General features: G+C 40.8%; 1 protein-coding gene and 1 pseudogene across 5 annotated transcripts in view; one reads left to right on the forward strand and one right to left on the reverse strand.

Annotated features, from left to right (window-relative positions):
* The window catches only part of PHEX (phosphate regulating endopeptidase X-linked), a 196,099-nt gene that overhangs the window by 122,892 nt on the left and 52,714 nt on the right, over window positions 1–20,493 (forward strand). For all 4 annotated transcript variants that reach the window (XM_082375621.1, XM_082375623.1, XM_082375622.1 and 1 more), the window contains 2 exons: window positions 7,687–7,764; window positions 16,824–16,927. In XM_082375621.1, the coding sequence (XP_082231747.1) occupies window positions 7,687–7,764; window positions 16,824–16,927 (182 nt within the window). The remainder of the gene's footprint in view (window positions 1–7,686; window positions 7,765–16,823; window positions 16,928–20,493) is intronic.
* Window positions 19,321–19,853, reverse strand: LOC309619935 (small ribosomal subunit protein eS19 pseudogene; annotated as a pseudogene). The gene has a single exon. The product of its transcript is annotated as a small ribosomal subunit protein eS19 pseudogene (transcript).

A 20,493-nucleotide genomic window follows, 5' to 3' on the forward strand; every position in this document is an offset into this window, starting at 1 on the left:
AAAGCTGTTTAATTAAGTGTTTAAAGTGATGCCTTTGATGTAGTACATGTAAGACATTTGAGAATTTTCCTGACTCTCCTAAATAGCCAGGTCAGTGGGGATTAAAACAAATGAGCTTTCTGTCTTGATTTCTGCCGATCAGCTTAATATTAAGTGGCTTTGAAAATTTAGGATAAAGCAGTCAAGCTAACCAATCTTTAAATCAGTTTGGTCATCTGTGTAAAAATTACATGTTGTTTCAGCGCTCACAGCCAAATAAAGCAGAATTATGTTTGGTTCTGTTCTTCCCACCAGCACTATCAAGTTGTAGTGTACCTTGTGGAAAATTCTGGGAAGGAGGGGTGACTTGAGAGTTTAAATCATGTTGTGTTTTAAGTTTTCAGTGTTCCTTGTTTTTCTAGTTCATTTGTGATAGTTTTTCTCTCTCTCTCAAAGTAATCATCTTTACTTCATGAACTGTCTGTTGTCTCCACAGAAATTGTGATTTTTAAAGTTCTAGCCCTAAGACTTTAGGGCAAGGAATAAACCCCCAAGTGACTAAGATTTGTTGCATGTACATGTTAGTAATAGCAAAGAGCGAAATAAAAACAAATATAAAACTTAATAGCTAAGCCATGCACACACACGCACACACCCCAGCCTGTTCAGCGTGGATCACTTTAGCAAGCGCTGTTGAGCACTTACTGTGTGCTAGACCCTGTGCCATTAATTGAGGCAACTCAATGAACAACCTACCCTCAGTGAATTATGTGTCAGCCCAGGAAACTGTGGCTCTTGAGCCATATTTAGCATGCTGCCTGTTTTTGTATGGCCTCCAAGCTAAGCAAGGATTTTACATCTTAAAATTGTTTTAAAAAGTCAAAAGAAGAGGAATATATCATGTTACATAAAAGTGATATGAGATTCAAATCTCAGTAGTGTCTGTAAATAAAGTTTTATTGGCATACAGCCACAGCCATTCATTTACGTGGTGTCCACGGCTGCTCTCCCAGGTACAATGCAGAGTTGAATAGTTGTGACAGAGACCATATGGCCTGCAGAGCTGAAAATATTTACCATCTGGCCCTTTACAGAAAAAGGTTATTAACCCCTGATCTAGGTAATCCAAGTTATCCTTTCCCAATTCCTTTGTTAGCCAAATACTTCTTTCAGCTCTCTATTTCACTGCATTGGTATTAGAAGTAATTTTATCCACATTTTACAGATGAGGAAACTGAGGAACAGAGAGGTTCAGATAATTAGGATACTGCTCATACTTTGTAGTAGCGATTATGGCAAGTTGTCCTAGAATGTTTTGCTTCAGTCTTTTAATATAAATACAGTGAGGCCATGGATCGTCTTATATATTTTTATATTTCTTTAGCACTGAGGAGAGGCCTGAGCCTCAAGGTCATTCTCAATAAGTATTTGTTGTTTGATTGAAATAGCTTATATTAAAAAATACAGTTTTGGTTGCTGTCAAGAGTCAGTCCCGGGACTTCCCTGGCGGTGCAGTGGTTAAGAATCTGCCTGCCAATGCAGGGGACACGGGTTTGCTACCTGGTCTGGGAAGATCCCACATGCTGTGGAGCAGTGAAGCCTGTGTGTCACAACTACTGAGCCTGCACTCTAGAGCCTGCGAGCCACGACTACTGAGCCTGCGCGCCACAACTGCTGAAACCCATGTGCTCTAGGGCCCATGTGCCACAACTACTGAGCCCACGTGCTGCAACTACTGAAGCCCGGGCGCCTAGGGCCTGTGCTCTACAGCACGAGAAGCCACCGCAATGAGAAGCCTGCGCACCACAACGAAGAGTAGCCCCCGCTCGCAGCAACTAGAGAAAGCCCGTGCGCAGCAATGAAGACTCAACACAACAAAGAAAAAAAAAAGTCAGTCCCAATGGATTTTTTAAACAGATTTTATTTGTTTATTTATTTATTATTTTTGGCTGTGTCGAATCTTAGTTGTGGCCTGTGGGATCTTTTTGTTGCGGTGCGTGGGCTTCTCTCTAGTTGTGGCCTGCGGGCTCCAGAGTGCTTTGCCTCTGTAGTTGAGGCCCGTGGGCTCTCTAGTTGCTCTCTAGTGTGCGGGCTCGGTAGTTGTGGCTGTCAGGCTTAGTTGCCTCGTAGCATGTAGGATCTTAGTTCCCTGACCAGGGATCCAACCTGTGTCCCCTGCATTGGAACGTGGATTCTTAACCACTGGACCACCAGGGAAGTCCCAGTCCCACTGGATTTTAAACATTGCTCCATTCTCCAGAAAGTTCCCTAGGTTCTCAGAAAGTCTCTCTCTTTTTTCCCTCATGTTATCTCTTTTGGTAAGATCAGTTTATATGGAAATGTGCCTTGACGGGAGCAGCATTGAATGATGTTCTTGGTCATGTGTTAGACTATAACCTTTTATATTTTCTGATACTATTCTTGACATTGATCAGAATGGGTCTATCAAGTAAATTACTCATTACATGAATCAATATTTATTGAGCATTGATCACTTGCTATGTGCCCGGCACTGTATTCCATGTGGGGAACACAATGGGGATTAAGTGGAATAGGCCATTAGCTTGATTTGAGTAGTATCAGAAAGAAGGTTCTGACAGCTACAGAAACCTTCCTTATAATTTGATTTATCCCTTTGGTTAATGAACTACTCTTTTAAATACAGATATTTCTCCAGAGTTAATACATTAGATTGCTATTAGTCACTCACATCTTATAAATTAGTTTGAGGCCCCAATGACAGCTAATAGGTTAGCTGCCGTGAGGGGATAGCAGTTCTGATGGATGAGGAGGGAAGGGGGAGATGACTTTGGGGCACAGTGTATTGCCAAGGAAAGGCCAATTTTGGGTATGATCAGAGGGCAAGTGGTATGAACACACAGGGCCTGCTAGGTACTGGGAGGAACGGATACAGGCAAGAGAAAGGAAGGGAAAGCAGAAACCAAGATGGTGAATGCTAAAGGCAACCTTTTCTTTGATCTTTGCTAAGATCAGCTTTCATAGTGTTTCTTGTGTCCATTTTCTGAGGTGTGCAAACAGCGGCCCTCAGAAGAGTCCTCAGACTTTTGGGGGGAAATGAATAGCCTGGGTTCTCTTGGCTCATGCTTTGAGTCTGGCTTTGCTCAGGAAATCTTCCACCGTGCTCCAAGCATCTCATGGGCACATCTGTCTCCCCACTGATCACAGGGTTGCTTCAACAGCCTTCCTCTCTCACTACGTTGTGTGGCCCCCTGAAACTTGACCTGTGACTAAAAAGAGTGACATTATTCCCCAGGGGAGTTCAGGTATTTGGTTAAGGATGTAATCTGGCCTGGGTTCCCCTAAGAGACCCTCCACATAGGTACAGAACAGTGTTACTCCAGATCCTTGGAAGAAGTCATGTTTCTACTTTCTCTGTATAATCTACAGCCAACATTTATTCATCATGTACTCTGGACCAAGGCATAAAAAAGTGCTTTGTGTGCAATGTCATCGTGAATCCTTGCAGACAACCCAGTGAAGTATAGGTACTATTTTTTTTTCCCTCAGGCTATATGTGATGAAAAGGAGATCATGTTAGGATTACATTCAGCTACAGCTAGTAGAAAACATTATATATAATGCCTCAGACAAATAGGGATTTATTTTCCTCATGTCATAGAGGGGGAAGGGAGGCAGTTCATGCCTGATATGGTGGGCTCCAGATGGCACCAACTCTTCATTCCACCCTCTTTAGCATGTCGATTTCTTCCTCTTGTTTGTTACCCTGTGATTACAAGATGGCTGCCCTATCTCTGCCATTGCATCAGCATTGCAGGAAGGAGGAAGAGGAAAGACTAAAGTAGTGGTTCTTACCCAGCAGGCAATTTTGCCCCTAGGGGACATTTGGCAATGTCTGAAGACATTTTTGGTTGTCACGAGTTGTGAGGTGGTGTTGCTAGTGGCATCTAGTATGTAGAAACCAAAGATGCTTCTAAACATCCTACAGGCTACAGGACAGCTCCCACAGTAGGAATTACCTGGCCCCAAATGTCAATATTGCTAAGGTTGAGAAACCGTGGACTGCAGGCAGAGGGCACATGCCAGCGGAGTCTTCGTCTTTTAAAACAGATTCCTGGGAGTGCAACAAGGACTTTTGGTTATATGTCATTGGCCAAAATCTCATCCCATAGCCAACTGTAACTGCAAACGAAGTTGGGTGATGCAGCTATTTTTTGTTGGGTCCAGTGTCATCCTGAGAAGAACTGGGGTCTGATAGTAAGGAAGGGAAAAGAATGTGGATATTGGTTATATAATAGGCAGTATTTGCTTCAGAAAAGTTAAGTACTTTGCTCAGGGTCACACAGGTAGTGAAGATCATTTGAGCCTCCTTTATTGAGGAAGAAGGTCCAGCTGTCATGTGCAGCCCTTTCTGGAGGTCTTTGTGAATAAGGGAAAGAAATGCATGTAATGGTTATGGAAAGCTCTGGAGTTTTTGATCAGCCATAAGCAGACTGGGAAATATTTCTTGCAGGATATAGCATGCAGTCTGTTTTTTATTTATCCCACTGTTCTCTCAGTGTTTGCAGTGGAACTTGCCTTTCCTTCTTGTCCTTATAACCCATGGAGTAATTGATTTCAGGCCTGCTTCACTAATGCTTTTCCCTTCACAAGCCATCAAGCTATTGGTGCTTCATTTCTTCCATTCTGAAAAAATTAAAAAGTGATGCGATCATTATTTGCTTTAAAGGGTATATCAGAGTTTATTCAGGAAAATGGGTGCCCTTCTAAGCGTGTCAAGCGGAAAGATGTTTAATATGGGGATTTGGAGGCTTATGCAATCATCAGGAGGGCTGGGGAGTGAAGGGCAGAGCCTGCCAATGGTCTCTGCTGCCCGCACACGAAAGGGCTCTTCTCAGGAGAATGCTTGGAAGCTGCTGGCAAAGCGCTTTATCTGCTGTCTGCAGATGCCCGTGTGCCTGCCCATAGCTACCAGCAGCGAGTGAATAAATAGTGTCTCCTCCTCTACTTTTCCAGTCTCCTGTGAGTGCTTCTCATTCACAGAGTCTAACCTGCAGTCATGTCCCATGGGGTTTTGGGAGATGTAGTTCTGAGGCTTCTCAGGGAAGAATGTAGAACGGGGTTGGGTGGGATGATGTGGAAGTGACAACAGACTGTCTGGCAGAAGGAGCATTTGGGTTTGAATAGAGGCATAACAACACAGCACATTTTTGGGGAAGAAGAGTATTCTTTCCAGATGTTGGCAGTGTTGCTACTAGTATTATTTATCTTTGTGTTCTTAGATGAATAGAGATTCTTTGTATCACCATTCTGGCTCTCTTCAAGTCATGGTGTTGCTAAATAAATAATAAAGGATTCAGTGACCTGCATATACAGTGCAGAAGGTAATATACTCTGTGCAGCTCTGTAGTGCAGTGGGGGGCCCCAGAGCGTGAGGTTTGAAAAACAATCCATAATTCACCAGCATGCTCTGGAAAGACCAGTGTTCAGAAAACAATTGTGGATGACTCAGCTTGTATATTTCTTTATTTTTTTTGAGACTATCTGGAGCTCTTTATTTGTTATGGTTATGTATATGACTTGTGGTGAGCTGATAAAGTATAGTGAGGAATTAAATACGAGGGAAGTACCAGAACAATCTCGGAACAAGGTAACCTGTAGACATATGATGTATTGTTTGATGTTGGGGGCGAGTTGTAACCTCTGGTTATCTGCTCTCTGGGTCATATCAGGCTTTCAGTGTAACTCACAGGGTTTTGAAGGCAAAATTTGATCTGTGCTATATTTGAGTCTCTGGAACAGCAAAACCCATTATGACTGTGTCCTGCGGCACTTGTAAAATCCTCTCTGAGTCTTGAGTTTCAAGTTTCTGCTGATATTTAATATTTGAATTATCTCAAGGCAGATAAGGAAAACATACTATCTTATTCTATTTATTTCTTGAGTGAAGAAAATTGAAAGGGACTGAAGGAAAAAACTCATTACTAAGAGCAGTGTGCAAAGGTCACTGGTTTTTGCTTTGCTGGAATAAAACCGATGTGTTGGGGGTTGCCTGGTGTCTTATGTTGGGTCTTCTTGAGGCAGAGCTGGAGATGAGGATTCGTGTGCAAGTGATTTATGATTTATTCAGCAAGTGCTCCCAGGAGAAACCAGCAAGGGAATGAGGGAAGCCAGACTGGGAAGGGTGAGAGATGGACCAGGGTGCCGTTTCAGGGGAAGTCTCAGATAGCCTGATCCTGTGGGGAACTCCAGAGGGCAAATTATACCTCACCCTGTGTCCTGAATTGAAGCAAAGGAGCTGGACTTTCATATTCCTGCTACAGGCTGTCATTGGCTAAGGGCTGCTGGGATGGCAGTGGAGATGGGGGCCCAAGGTAGATAAACTCCCAGGAGGAAACTGTTTTGAGTGCAGGCAAGGTGTCCTAGTAGCCCTAGGGCAGGCCTTCAGTCTCAGGTGCTGGCCATTAGAAAGGAAAAAGAACATAGAAGCTGGGGAGGGATATGCTGAGGTGATAAAAGGGATCCCAGGGGATCTGGGCAGAGGCCTGACAGGGTACTTACTCTTTGAGTAAGCTGTTCTTTTGTTTTTGTGAAACCCTGAATCTGGGGAGAGGAGAGAGACAAAATTTCTTGAGAGCAAGGGTTGGCAAACCTTTTCTTTAAAATGCTAGAGAGTAAATATTTGAGGTTTTGTGAGCCAAAGGGTTTCTGTCCCAACTATTTAACTCTGCCGTTGTCGTGCAAAAGCAGCCATAGATTACATGTAAATGAGTGGGCGTGGCTGTGTTCCAATGAAACTTTATTTATAGAAACAGATTTGGGGTGGGGAGCCGGGGCAGAGAGTAGCTTTGGCCCATAGGCCATAGTTTGCCAGTCACTGCTGTCCGGAGGCTCCTTGTATGTGCCTATTTTTCCTTTATCCATTCCCTATAAACTGTAAAACAGGGAATAAGTAGTATGTCTATCAAAAGGATGGTTGTGATGCATCTTAAATTAGTCTGGACTCTCGGCCTCCAATTTTTCTGGCATCCTGGCCATCATTCACGGAGTTGCACAGATAATTTCGCTGGAGGGTAACTCATCTCATTTTATTCCTGCTAAAAATATTTAGTTCTCTCTTGTCTGTAAAACAAAATATAGACTCTTAGCATGGCATTCAGGAATCCCTGTGATCTGGCCAAAGCTGGCTTTCTTGCATGGTTTTCTGTGTCCACCCCTCGTGCTTTCTTCTCCAGCTACAGGAAACTACTCACCATCTCTCTGACGAGCTCTTTGTTTTTCGTCTCCCTGACTTTGCCCCTGCTGTTTGCTCTCCTGGAATGTCCTTCCTCTCAGCTCTGCATTTTGAAATCCCATCCATTCTCTAAGACTCAGTTTGGTCACCTTCTCCATTAAGCATTTTCCCCATGAGGAAATAATCTCTGCTATGGACTTTGATAACAATATTGTCTATAAATAAAATTATTTATAGACAATATTGTCTATATCTAAACCTTTATTTATCTTGTATTATATAGTTATTTGCTACATTCACTATGCTTTTAGTATGCTGAGGGCAGGGACTAACTTAGATTTTTTTTTTTTCTTTTTTGCCCTTCACAGTCAGTTACATATAGTAGATATTCAGTAAACAGAGTTTTCAGATGAAGGCTGCATTCCTGTGTCCTTTGATTATTAATGACTTAAGTGCTGAAACTCTGACATCATTTTTCTTTTTCTTTTTTATAGGCAAGAGCTGTTTTGGCAAAAGTTGGCTATCCTGAATTTATAATGAATGATACTCATGTTAATGAAGACCTCAAGGCAGTAAGTGCTAAATTTACTGTATTTTTTTGGGGGGCAAGTTTTACTGGCCTCGGCCTTTCAGCTAACCCAAGTCCAGGCAGTTAAATCTGGTGGTGCCAAAAAGCACCAACTTTTGATTCATTCCTTGGCTAGATATCAGCCTCATTATGCCAGGCATATCACAAGATTTAGAGCAGATTCAAAATAAAGGAAGTGTCAGAAAGAATGTGTAGCTGAGTGGGTACCATAAAGCAAATGGACTTGGATTTGGTCTACTTTGATCATAAAGGAAAGAATTAAGCAAACTGAGTATTTTACAATTAGTGAGCATGTTCTAACGGTGAATGTATGATGTTTGTTGTTAAACAGTCTTTATGTGCTTCATTCATATTAAATGACTAGTAATAAATCTTGCCTGTTGGAAGTTAACGTCATTAAACTTTATGAGTGTTTTGGCAAACTAAGTGCATATACATATGACTCTATAATTTATTGTGAGTTGGATTGTATATTTGCAGTAAGTTACTGATGGAGGAATAGTAATTCTTTTTTATTCCAGTATTTTGGGACATATATTTTCCAGTAGATACATTCATTCCAGGCCTTTCTAATCATAACCACTGTTATTTTCCTTCCTACAGATAGTTCTGGTAAAGAACTTTTCTTCCTCACAAAAACCCCTGTTTTTATCATTCACTAGATTTTCTTGAAAAAGTAGTTTTTTGGAATTCATTAAATAACAGTGGTTCTGAGGTATAGCTCTTTCCTGAAACTGTGATTTAATAAGTTGCATATCTGTAAGCAATCCTAGCTTTATAGATGAACACTGGTATTTTATAAGATTATTCAAAAGTGAGTGAAAGCATTAATTAGAAAGTTTCTCAGTTGGGCTCCAAGATATAGCCTTCCAAAGTATTGATCCAGTTGCTGTGGAGGAAAATAATTGTGCTTCACAGTATCCCAAAGCTCAGACAGCCCATCTCATTATACATTGTTTTGATCCTGAAAAATCTCACTATTAGCATGATAATTAAAGATACTGACACATTTGCCACGTTCACGTACATTACCTTTTAAGCCCCACACTGATCCTGTGAAATAGATGGTGTTTATCCCCATCTCGCAGAAAAGGACATAGAGACTCAAAGAAGTTAGGTGATTTCCTCAGTGCCATGCCAAGCGTCAGAGCCAGGACTGAAATCTGGGCCCAGGAAGCTCTACTTGTAATCAGAGAAGGGGTTTTGTAGGGTTCTTGTCAGGCAGCTCTGCTGGAGGAACAGAGGAGTGAGTCGAAGAGTAGGTGGGAACTGCTTTCCCAGAGCTGGTTGGGATGGGATGAGATGAGTGAAGAGAAGGGAGGTCATACTGTTAAGTGACGAAGAAGTGATTCTTCCTCTTCCACTTGCTAGTTGTTTGATCTTGTGCAGGTTATTTTACTTCAGTTAGCATGCCTTTGATTATCTGGATACTGGAGATAATAATAACCAAGTCTTAGTATTTTTGAGAAGATTAAATGAGATTATGTAAATGTAAAAGCACCTAGCATAATGTGTGGCACATAAGTCGTCTCCCCATAAATGATAGCTATAACTTTGTTTATCAGTATGAGAACTATTGCTGCTAAGAAGGGCATCACCAGGGCACAAAGTACCTCAGCAGTAGAACCTGGATAATTACATGTGATTGGCAGATACTTGAAGAATGCAGGCGAGAATTTGAGAGGCAGTTTGGTGTAGTGGTTATGAACATGGACCCTGGAATCAAAGTGTCTGGAATTAAATCCCCATTCTGCCATTTCCTAGCTGTGCAACCTAGGGTAGGTTATGCCACCTCTCTGTGCCTCAGTTTCTTCATATCAAAATGGAGATAGTAATAATCCCTCCCTTATAGGGCTGCTATGAGGATCAGATAAGTTAACATATTTAAAGTATGTAGAATTGACCCTGGCACAGAGTAAGCACACTGTTAAGTGTTAGTTATGGCTTCTTCAGTTTTTCACTTATGATAGTAAATTATTTTGGTTTGGAAAGGTCATTACGAATTAACACATGCAGTATCCATGTGCCTGAAATTGATTTAAGAGGCTCTACAGATGGAACAGTCTCAGGCCTTAATCAAATAAGATAGCATTCAGGGCTCACTCACGGTGTTTAGTTGATCAGGTTTTGTTGGCAGTCTGCTGCTGTTTAAAGTGAATGCCCCAAATTTAAGGATTCAATAAATGTAGTATCTTTTGTGAAAAGAAACCAGACGCCAAACAGGATGCAGTGTTAGGTGTATTTCCTCATGTCTCCAGGGCCTGAACTGAAGCCATTATATACCAAAATTTTTAAGTACTTTTGAGAAGAAATGGCTTTCACCCAACTCATTGCCGAAGCAGACACAGTTACACCCAAGAGTTTCTAACAGTTTAAAAAAGACGGTGAAAAAATCCAAATACATGAAGTAAAAATACATTCATGATCAGAAACTGATAGAGGAAACGAATAAAACCCAACTGGAAAATAGGTAAAGGATGCTTGATGTGATAGTAATAGTGTCACCGAGGTTAATAGCAAAAGGACTAAAGTATTGCTGATACACAGTGGGACTGTGTTTTCAGTTTTGAGGAATATGTAGATAAGGACTACTGTTGGGCTTATGAGAAATTTCTGGTAATACAAGCTCTGAACATTGACAGGCTGTTGCAAATGAAAAACAGCTTACTTTATTTGATGCAGGTGAAGGTGATTCATCAGGTACAAACACAAAAGGAAAGAGGATAGAGATTGGGAAATGGATTAGATGAAGGTCAAGGGAAAGGCTGAAAACTCAAGTTGGGCTCATATGGAGATAAGAGCAAATGGAAAAGAACTTAGAGGCAGATATAAAGAATTAGAAAAAAAATTTTTTTTTCTCTTCTGAGGATGACAGGGTAAACTGAGATACCCAGCAAAATATTGCTGAACAACAGTCTTTCTGTAGTCTTTGAAAAGAACAAGAAAAAGGATGTGCCCTTTATGTGAGCCCCCAGTAGCATGCAGGAAAGCCTACTAGTTAGCCTAAAAAGATAGGCATCAGTCCACGTTCAGATAAACCTTATAAGGTGTACCTGTACTGCTCTTTGATGGAGACAGATGCAAGAGTGAGTTGATACCAATTTTGGGAAGATTTCTGTATCAGCCAGGAAAGCCAAACCACATCAGGTATTTCAAAGAGAGGAGATATAATACAGGAAATAGGTTGGAATGCAAAAATCAGGAAGGCGAGGTAAACCAGAGATTAATAACTTTTTTAGGAAGCAGTTACCACCCCTGTGTCTAGGGACACAAAAGGGAGGAGGTGGCGGTACCATTGCTTTCGAGAGCAGATGAGGAACTGCCACTCCAGAGCAGAGCTGGGGCTGTGGAAGAGGGACTGAAGATTCTTCCAGAGTCATTGTCGGAAGAAGAAAGAGGAGAGAGAGGGAATGAAAGAGAAAAAACACAGCATCCTTTCCCCTCCTGCCACCTGCTGATTTCCACCAGTGCCTCCTATTGGCAGGAAGCCGACTGCAGTGGAGCCTGGGAAACGTGGTTTTCAGATTCACAGCCTAGCATTATATTAGAGAACGGAGTAAAAGGGTGGGCACGTATCTGAGAGACAGTAGGTAAATACTTGACCCCATTCAGCACGTCTCTCATTGTGAAAACCAATGGAAAATTGCAGTAGGAGCTAAAGTCAGAATCACAGCTGGCCTCCATTTACTTAGGAGAACTGGATGTGGGTAATTTTTCAGAGAAGATCAATGTTTCTGGTGAGTGATACATACATCAACATAAATATGCACGTGGAGATACGTAGATAATATGTGAACCCACATAATATTCTTTGGGGTGGGTCTTGGTCTGCTCTTGCTAGTGGAACACTTGTGTGTTTATGTGTGTATATGATTTTTGTGTGCATAATGACAGAGAGTGCTGCTGCCACTATGCAAGAGTGAGGTGATATTTAGGTGGAATGCTCCAGAAAAACAGGTTGTTAAAATATTGAAATAATTCTGTACTACTTGGTAAAAAAACAAAATGAAACAATGCCGCCAGCTCTCTTAAGTGATCTCTGACCCCCCCATGACCATGGAGAGGCAAGAGTGGGCACTGGAGCGAGGTGCACTGATGCCCACCGGCCTTCTAGCCGGTCCTCCGTAACTCCTGCACACGGGGAGTCCCATCTTCGTGTTCCCCTGGCCGCAGCAGACCAAGACCTCCCCTTACCCCCCGTGGTGGCAGCGGGGCATCTGGTTCCTGGTTGGTGTGCTAGTTGGTGCTCCCTCAGAGTCACCCTTATGTGAATGCCTGTGGGAACTGTATCTTCCACAGTGTCCTGTATACTTAGGTTGTTAAACATTTTGAACACCACCCCGTATGTAGGTGTGTATATATGTATACATACATACTACTTACAGCGAAGCCATCTAAACACAGCAATCTTGCGTATTACTTTGCTATTTATATATTTATTTTATTTAAATACTTTTTTTTTTTTTTTTAATTTTTGGCTGCGTTGGGTCTTCGCCGCTGCGCACGGGCCCCCTCCAGTTGCAGCCAGCACTGTTCGTTGAGGTGCGCGGGCCTCTCGCCGTGGCAGCGTCACTTGTTGCGGAGCACGAGCTCCAGGCGAGTGGCCCTCAGTAGCTGTGGCTCATGGGCACTAGAGCGCAGGCTCAGTAGTTGTGGCGCACGGGCTCAGCCCCTCTGTGGCACGTGAGATCCTCCTGGACCAGGCCCTAACCCCCCTCCCCCCCCGCGCCCCGCCCCCCCCCCACCCCCCCCACCCCACCGCACTGGCAGGCAGACTCCCAGCCACTGAGCCACCAGGGAAGTCCGACTTTGCTATTTAAATAAGGGAAAACATAATTCTAAAATCTGGATTACATTGAGTATTCAGAGTTCTTTGGGTGCCTAAAATAAAATCTTTCTTAGAGGTATTTGGATATATTGCTGAGTATGTTTAAATGGATTTAACTTAAAAAGTGTTCTAGAATCTATACTTCCTATTGGCTTATGTAGTATCTTATCAGCTTGTATTTACTGGTCCTACAGAGAAGCTGAACACATTTCCTTGTTCTGCCCTTATTATGTGTTCCTCACCTTTGGGGAGGGTAATAGCTTTATTCTTCCATTTAGTCTGTTGCATTTGTGCTAGGCATCTAGGATAGGATTTCCACAAAGAGAAAGTCAGATTCCCCTAAATTTTATGATCTGGACAGCTATTCTTAGGAAATGACACGGGAGCCCCAATTAATTCCCCAAAGGTCACTCAATTGAAAAGTCAGGAGGTGGAATTGATTGAAAGTCATTATCAACTTGACCTAGATTTTCACCAGTAACTGAAAGGACAAGAGACTTTTGAGCCAATTATTGTCGCTTTCAGAGTTTAAACATTTTTTTTTTGAAGATTACAAGTGGTTCTAAAATATTCATGCACATTCATTCTTGTTGCTATCTCTACAACAAGCAGAACTTTCCCAGTGGTTGCTAGGTTTCATAGTTTTTTCTCACTCAAGGCCCTATTGAAATATTTGAAATTATCAAAGTATTATCACATGGTGGAAAATTTGAAAAATAGAGAAAAGGAATGAAAAAGTCCCTGAATATTGGTACTTGAACATAACAGTATGTACTTTTGTTTTAGTGTATTATTTTATCTTTCTATTTTTGTATAGCTGTAATTGATGCTTATATATAATTTTGTATACTGACCTTTACAGTTAACATATTGTTTTGTCCTTGTCTTCCATAGCCTTCATTACCATTATTTTAACAGCTGTCTGATATTAAGTAAACTGTGCCCTGATTTATTTAATCACTGCTTCTCCTCCCACTCGTAATTCTTACCTTCTCCTCCTCCTTCCTTGTACTCTCTCTGTTGAATCACCAGTTTTCTTATTAGGACCAATGAATATAACACTGAAGTGGGAGCCTAATGATTTGGACTGCGTGACTTGGCCAGGTTCCGTAATCTCTCCATCGTTGTTTCCCATCTGTCATATGGGAGTAACAGCGGCTGGCCGTTCCTTACTCCCAAACACTTAACCTGTCTTACAGGAAAAAGTAAAAGTTGTCCCCTATTACCTGTGATGTCCATTAAATAAATGGAATAGATTAACTGAACCAGGCTAAGAAATAGAAAATATGCTCAGTTTAATAATTAAAACAATTTAAAATTTATCCTTCTAAATATAGGTAAGATGTTGGCAAATTTGTAATCACTTGCCTCTGAGTTTTGCTGCCCACGACCATTTTCATGGCTATGGTAGGACCATATTTATGTAAAGTATTTTTAGACTTGGAACTCTTCTTCTTTAGGAAATTTTTGGGTGGTTTTCCATTTAATGTCTGTAGAACAACCTGAATGTCAAGTTTTTGTTTTCGAATGGAACAGGAAAGTAACACTATTAGCAGACTCTTCTAAAAGTAACAACTGACCCCATTGATAGTACAAAAAAAGTTAATATTTTTTTTAACATCTTTATTGGAGTATAATTGCTTTACAATGGTGTGTTAGTTTCTGCTGTATAACAAAGCGAATCAGCTATACATATACATATATCCCCATATCCCCTCCCTCTTGCATCTCCCTCCCACCCTCCCTTATCCCACCCCTCTAGGTGGTCACAAAGCACCGAGCTGATCTCCCTGTGCTATGCAGCTGCTTCCCACTAGCTATCTATTTTACATTTGGTAGTGTATATATGTCCATGCCACTCTCTCATTTCGTCCCAGCTTACCCTTCCCCCTCCCCGTGTCAAGTCCATTCTCTACGTCTGCGTCTAAAAAAAGTTAATATTTTTGAAGGAAATTCCTTTGGGAGAACTTTCCGGAGCACGCTCTGAACCCAAGAACGTATCTGAATTTTCTGTCAGTTACAATCATATTCTGAAAGTTCTGGCAGAGCTGTCTTCGGAACAAAAGCTGAAAAAAGGTTGAACACTGGACACATCTTTAAACTGTGTGATCCGGGAACGCATTAGAATTGCTAGTTAGGGTTGCTTCTTAAAACAAGGAGCTTACTCTGTTTCTTCTGAGGCTGAGTATAAACATCTATCTAAAATACAATCGATTGTAAGATTTCTTTTCATTATGAAGCATCTCAGACATCGGAAAAGTATGTAAAATCCTATTTTGAACACCTCTAGCTTTAACAGATATTAAACATATTGCCATATTAGCTGTATACATGTACACACACATTTTAAATGAATAAAGCAGATACATTGGAAATTCTTTGTGTAGTCCTCCTTGACCTAATGTCCTTCTTCCCTGCCTATCTCTTTCCCTAGATGCGCTCTCTTGAATTCAGTGCTTCTCATTCCCATGCATTTCTTTATGCTTCTGCTACATAGGTATGTGCCCATAAACAGCATGTAGTATTGTTTTATAAGTTTTAAAATTTTAAATTCTCTAATACATACAACTTGTCTTATTTACTCAGCATTGCTTTTGAGATTATTTCATGTTCACACATACAGACCATTTGTTTAGACTTCTGTGTGGTTTTCCATTATGTGATTATACCACGATTTATTCATCAGCCACCTCTAAGAGGATTGAGGGAGGGACAGTTTGAAGTCTTATCTCTGTAACTTGTTGGCCAAGTAGAACACCAAACATGCCAGGAATTGATACTTTCATTCCTGCCTTTCTCTCTGTGCCATTAATTATTTTATTCTTTTCTTTATATTTTGGCCTGGTCCCCTGGAAAGATTGCTAAGATGAGTCATTAACAGAAGTTACTCTGCAGACAAAATGAGTACCCATGATATGTTAGGGAAGAGATAAACCTGAGCCAGACACTGGCCAACAAATAGGCTGCTGTCAAGTCTGTAACTGTCAAGTTGTGTATATTCATTCATATCTGTAATGTGATGCCTGTGGGTCTCATAAACCTTCATTTGCCATATTTTAATTTTTGCTTTTAAAAGAGTATCATGGCTTAAATTTACAAAAATATTACAGCTAATAAGAATATGATTACTCTTGGTTACTTGCTTATTCAAATGTGTATTTTTCTTATTTTATTTGTCACAGTAATATATTTTAAAACCAAAGCATCAGGGATCACTACAAACCACTGCTTTTACTGTTACATGGATATTATTTACAATATTTAGGTTAAGTACTGCTACTTTTGTAGGTAGAGTGCCTGTAGAGTTAAAACTGTCTGCCATTCTCCTTCCAAAAAAAAGAAAAGGAACTCAAGAATCAATTATGTCTTTCTCCCTATTTTAATAGACAACATTGTTGTGAGCCATCAACTTCCTTTTTTTCCATGCGAGCTATAATCTATGATTTGCCTCTGTAATTTCATGAATCTTTAGTGACCAGAGCATTTTTTGAGCGTTGATAGATAATTTCAATTAATAATCAAACTATTCTAGTGACTCCATTGTGCTTAGGGTAGAAAATAAGTCTGAATCACTTTCATTTTTTTTCCCTTCATGAACAAATACTGATTACAGTAAATTAGATTTTAACATTTGACTAAATCATCATCTGTGAACTAAACGAGGTTTCAGCTGAATAAACTGAAAGTTTATATTCTGAACTTTCTGAACTATTAGAACTATTAGAAGAACTATTCTGAATAGAACTAGTTCTGTTCAGTTCTAGAAAGAACTAGTTCTTTCTATTCTGAAAGAACTATTCTGAACTATTAGAAGAACCTATGTGACAAATAAATAAAGTACACATTTTTAGAAAAGATCAAGGACTCATGTGGGCGAAGAAATTTCAAACCTAAGATAATATGTTCTGTAAAGGCTAAAGTAGATTTTTCAGTTATAAAGCAAATGAAATGCATTGTAAATTACTGCAGCTTCTCGTTTTTTACTGTCATCCAGAAATGACCATATTGATTTTTGAGCTTTTTATTTTACAAGAAAATCACTGAGATTAAATTTCATGGCTTTGTGAAGACTGGGTTAACCGGTGATGGCTGAGAGATGATGTGAGGAGTGCAGCGTCTCTGCTGCTCGCTCATTTGTGCGCTGAAGTCTTTTTTTTCAGAGCCATCTTTTATCTGCACTTAGAACAGTGATGGTTGTGGTTTGTTTTATTCAGATCAAGTTTTCAGAATCTGACTACTTCGGCAACGTCCTGCAAACCCGCAAGTATTTAGCACAGACTGATTTCTTCTGGCTGAGAAAAGCTGTTCCAAAAACAGAGTGAGTAAGAAAAATAAAAAAAAGAAAGAAAGAAAGACAAAAAAAAGTGAAATAGATAAATATGTTGGTGGGAAGTGGAGTTTCTTTAGAGCAAACTTTGTAATTCCCCTCAAGTCAGAGTAGCTGGCTCGCCAGTTATTTTTGTTTGGCAAAATTTGTGTTATGTTTTGGCAACTCTTATTTCTGATATTATATGAATCAGTTGTTCAATCTAATTATGACTACCCTACTCCTAGCATCAACACATATAAAAAGAAGGCTTATTAAGATGCAAATGCTCAAATCATTTCTAGATCTTGTTATGAATATATCTATAAGCAAATTTCTCTAGAATTTCACACTCAGGCAGAAACTTTTGAATATCTTAAAAACCAAATATTTAAAAAGTAAAGTATGATTACAAATGTAGAAGTAATTGTATACAGGCATACCTCATTTTATTGCACTTGGCTGTATTGAACTTGGCAGACAGTGCGTTTTTTACAAATTGAAGGTTTGTGGCAACACTGTGTTGTCAGATGATGGTTAGCATTTTTTAGAGATAAAGTATTTTAAAATTAAGGTATATACATTTTTTTAGCTATAATGCCATTGCACACTTAACAGACTACCATATAGTATAAACATAACTTTTATATGCCTGGGAAACCAAAAAATTTGTGATATTTGCTTTATTATGGTGGTCTGGAACTGAACCTACAATCTCCGAGGTATGCCTGTGATTATGAAGTAACTATAGGATCTTTGTTGAGGTAATGCGTGTCAAAGAACTGATAGCTCTATTATTTTCCTTCAGTAGCAGTTATGATTTATATCCCTCTTCTCAGCAAGCGGTAAGAACTTTTCCTACAGGTAGGGAAGTTTCACTAGGAACTATTGGGGTCAGGGCCACTCATGATTTTCTTCCCTAGCAAAGTGTGAATGATGATGATGATAGCAACTAAAAATTATTATGTGTTTATAATGTTCCAGGAAGTGACTTACATATTTTAATTCATTTTATCCTCTAGTCAGTTCTGTGAGGTATAGGTACTATTTATTATCCCCGTTTTACAAAATGAACAAGAGGCTTACAACTGAGAAATTCTTCAGCTCAGGTTTAGATTACTTTGTGTTCTGCCTGCTGGTATTACTCTGTTCTGCTATGACCCAATTCTCCAGGGTTGTTTTCTCTCTCTTCTCCGGATTGGATTATTTCTATTGATCCATCTTCAAATTCACCAGTTCTTTCTTCTGTATTCTCAGATTTGCTGGTGACTCATCAATACAATTTTCATTTTGATTATTGCCCTTTTCAACTCCTGAAGTTCCATTTGTTTTTTTGTAATAGTTTCTATTTCTTTGTTACGACTCTTTGTTGTCATCATATTCTCCATTAATTGTTTGAATACAGTTTATTTTAATTCTTTGAACTAATTTACAGTTGCTGCTTTCAAGTCTTTGTCTGTTAAATCCAACATATGGGCTCACTCAGAGTCAGTTTTTATTGATTGCTTTTCTTTACACTTTTTCTTCCAGCATCATTTTTTGTCGTTGTTGAAAATGACATTTAGGATAATGTATTGTAGCAACTGTGGATTCTGGTTTATTTTTCTGAGGCTTTTTTAAAAGTAACTTTCCTGGACTAACACTGTAGAATCTGTCTCTGCTACAGTATGTGGCCATGGATGTCTCTACTCATTTTTTAAATTCTCATTTTTATTTTTTAGCCTCACTTCATGGAGGTTGTCCCTGAGTCTGCATAGCTTAGTCGTCAGCCAGGGATCAGGGCAGAGCTTGTGCTCAGACACTTTGAACCTGTAGGGCTTCTGCCCTCTGCCAGTTGATCTGCGTGGGGCTTGGGTGTGCATTCAAAGTCACCAGCCCTTCCCAGTCACCCTTGGAGTTTACTTTCTACTGGGCTCTCTTGGGTCTCCCCTGTACACATGCCTAGTTTCCCAGTCAGCCAGGGATGTGTGGAGAGCTGATCTCACCCTTCTATGACTCTTTCAGTTCCACTGTCTCCCTTTTAAATTTCTGGCTGATCTGTCACTTTCCCCAATGGGAACTGTAACTTCAGGCTCACAAAGCTGTGGGTTTTCCTCGTTTGTTTTCTACCAGGTTTATCACTTTCAGCTGGCATAGTTGCAGGTTTTTACCCCCACCCCAAGTGAGTTCACCCCCTGTGGCAGCAAAGCTGCTGGTTTTCCAGCCAGCCCTATCCTAATAAAATAAGTTCTTGCTGATTGAGCTGGGAGGGATGCTGGTAGTCCCAGGCAAGAAGGCCACAGACTCCTGTTCTACTTCCTCTTAAGTTGTAGCAGTTTTTCAAAATTAAACATTTTTCAATGTGTTGTTTGCCTTTGATCAATTGCCAGGGCCCTAAGATGGTTGTTTGTTGACAGTTTTGTCCATTTTTATACTTTTTTTTTTAACGAATGAGGCAGTTTATTAACCCAGCATCTTTTGTTCTAATGCTTCTTGTTGGCAGCTGCCACCTGTCCAGCGATTCTGTCCACATCTCTCTGTCCCTGAGGTGTTAGTTTCTGGCCCCCATCTTGGTCCTTTTCCACCATTTTCAGCCCCTCCAGGGCTTGGAGGACCCGACGGGCCACGCTCTTGGAGCCTCTGCTGAAGTGGCTGGGCGTGACACCATATCTCTGACGCCCCCCATAGATCTTGGTCATGGAACCAACCCCAGCGCCGCCCCGGAGGTACAGGTGCCGTGCTGGGCAGGCAGCTCGTGTGTAGAACCAGTACTCGTCATAGGGAGCGAGCTCTTTGTGCTTGGCCGGCTTGACAGTGTCCACCCATGCAGGGACTTGCAGCTTCCCGGACTTTTTGAGGAAGGCTGCCAGAGCTCTGACGAACTCCCGCTGGTTCACGTCTTTTACCGTAACTCCAGGCATCGTGCGGCCTCCAAGCTGCCAGCCAGGGGAAAGGTATACTTGGCTTTTGTGGAAGGGATTTGTTGACCTTTTCATAGTGTCATAGCTGGAAGCCTGACTTCCATGGCCCATTTTTTTTTTTTTCACGGCCCACGTTTTAACCTTGTCTGATATTCTGGTCTCCAGATCTTTGGCTGGCTCTTTTTATGCTCTATGGGTCTCTCGTTACTCCCTCTTCCAACTCCCTCCTCTGTTCTGGCCTCTAGAAAAACTCTAGGCCCTTTACCCTCCCTTGGCTTAAGCTGTGATTACCGCCTCTCCCTCTTAGCCATGGGTCCCATCTAGCCATCCTGCCCTCTGCCCTTCAAATCTTCTTACAATATGCGCCTACAGAGTAAGTTAAAAGTGTTTGATTTTAAGGAGTAGGCCTAAAGCTGAACCATTCCCCTTACCTATCCGTGACTCCCCTCAAAAGCACAAAGGAAGAGAGCAGAAGGCTTTAGAACTTCTTTGGAAATGACAGAGAGCTGATGTGAAGTCATCTGCTCCATTGTCCTTGATTTTCTCCTCTCGTCACAGTATCTCTCAGTCCATCTCGCCTGTTTCATTCCCAGCCTAAATTACTCAATAGAAATTTTAGATTTAGGGTTCTAAAACTAGCTTCTCAAATCTCACGACTTCAAATAGTTTCCAGTATTT

This window comes from Balaenoptera borealis (genome assembly GCF_965194805.1).
Source record: "Balaenoptera borealis genome assembly, chromosome: X".
NCBI classification, from domain to species: domain Eukaryota; kingdom Metazoa; phylum Chordata; class Mammalia; order Artiodactyla; family Balaenopteridae; genus Balaenoptera; species Balaenoptera borealis.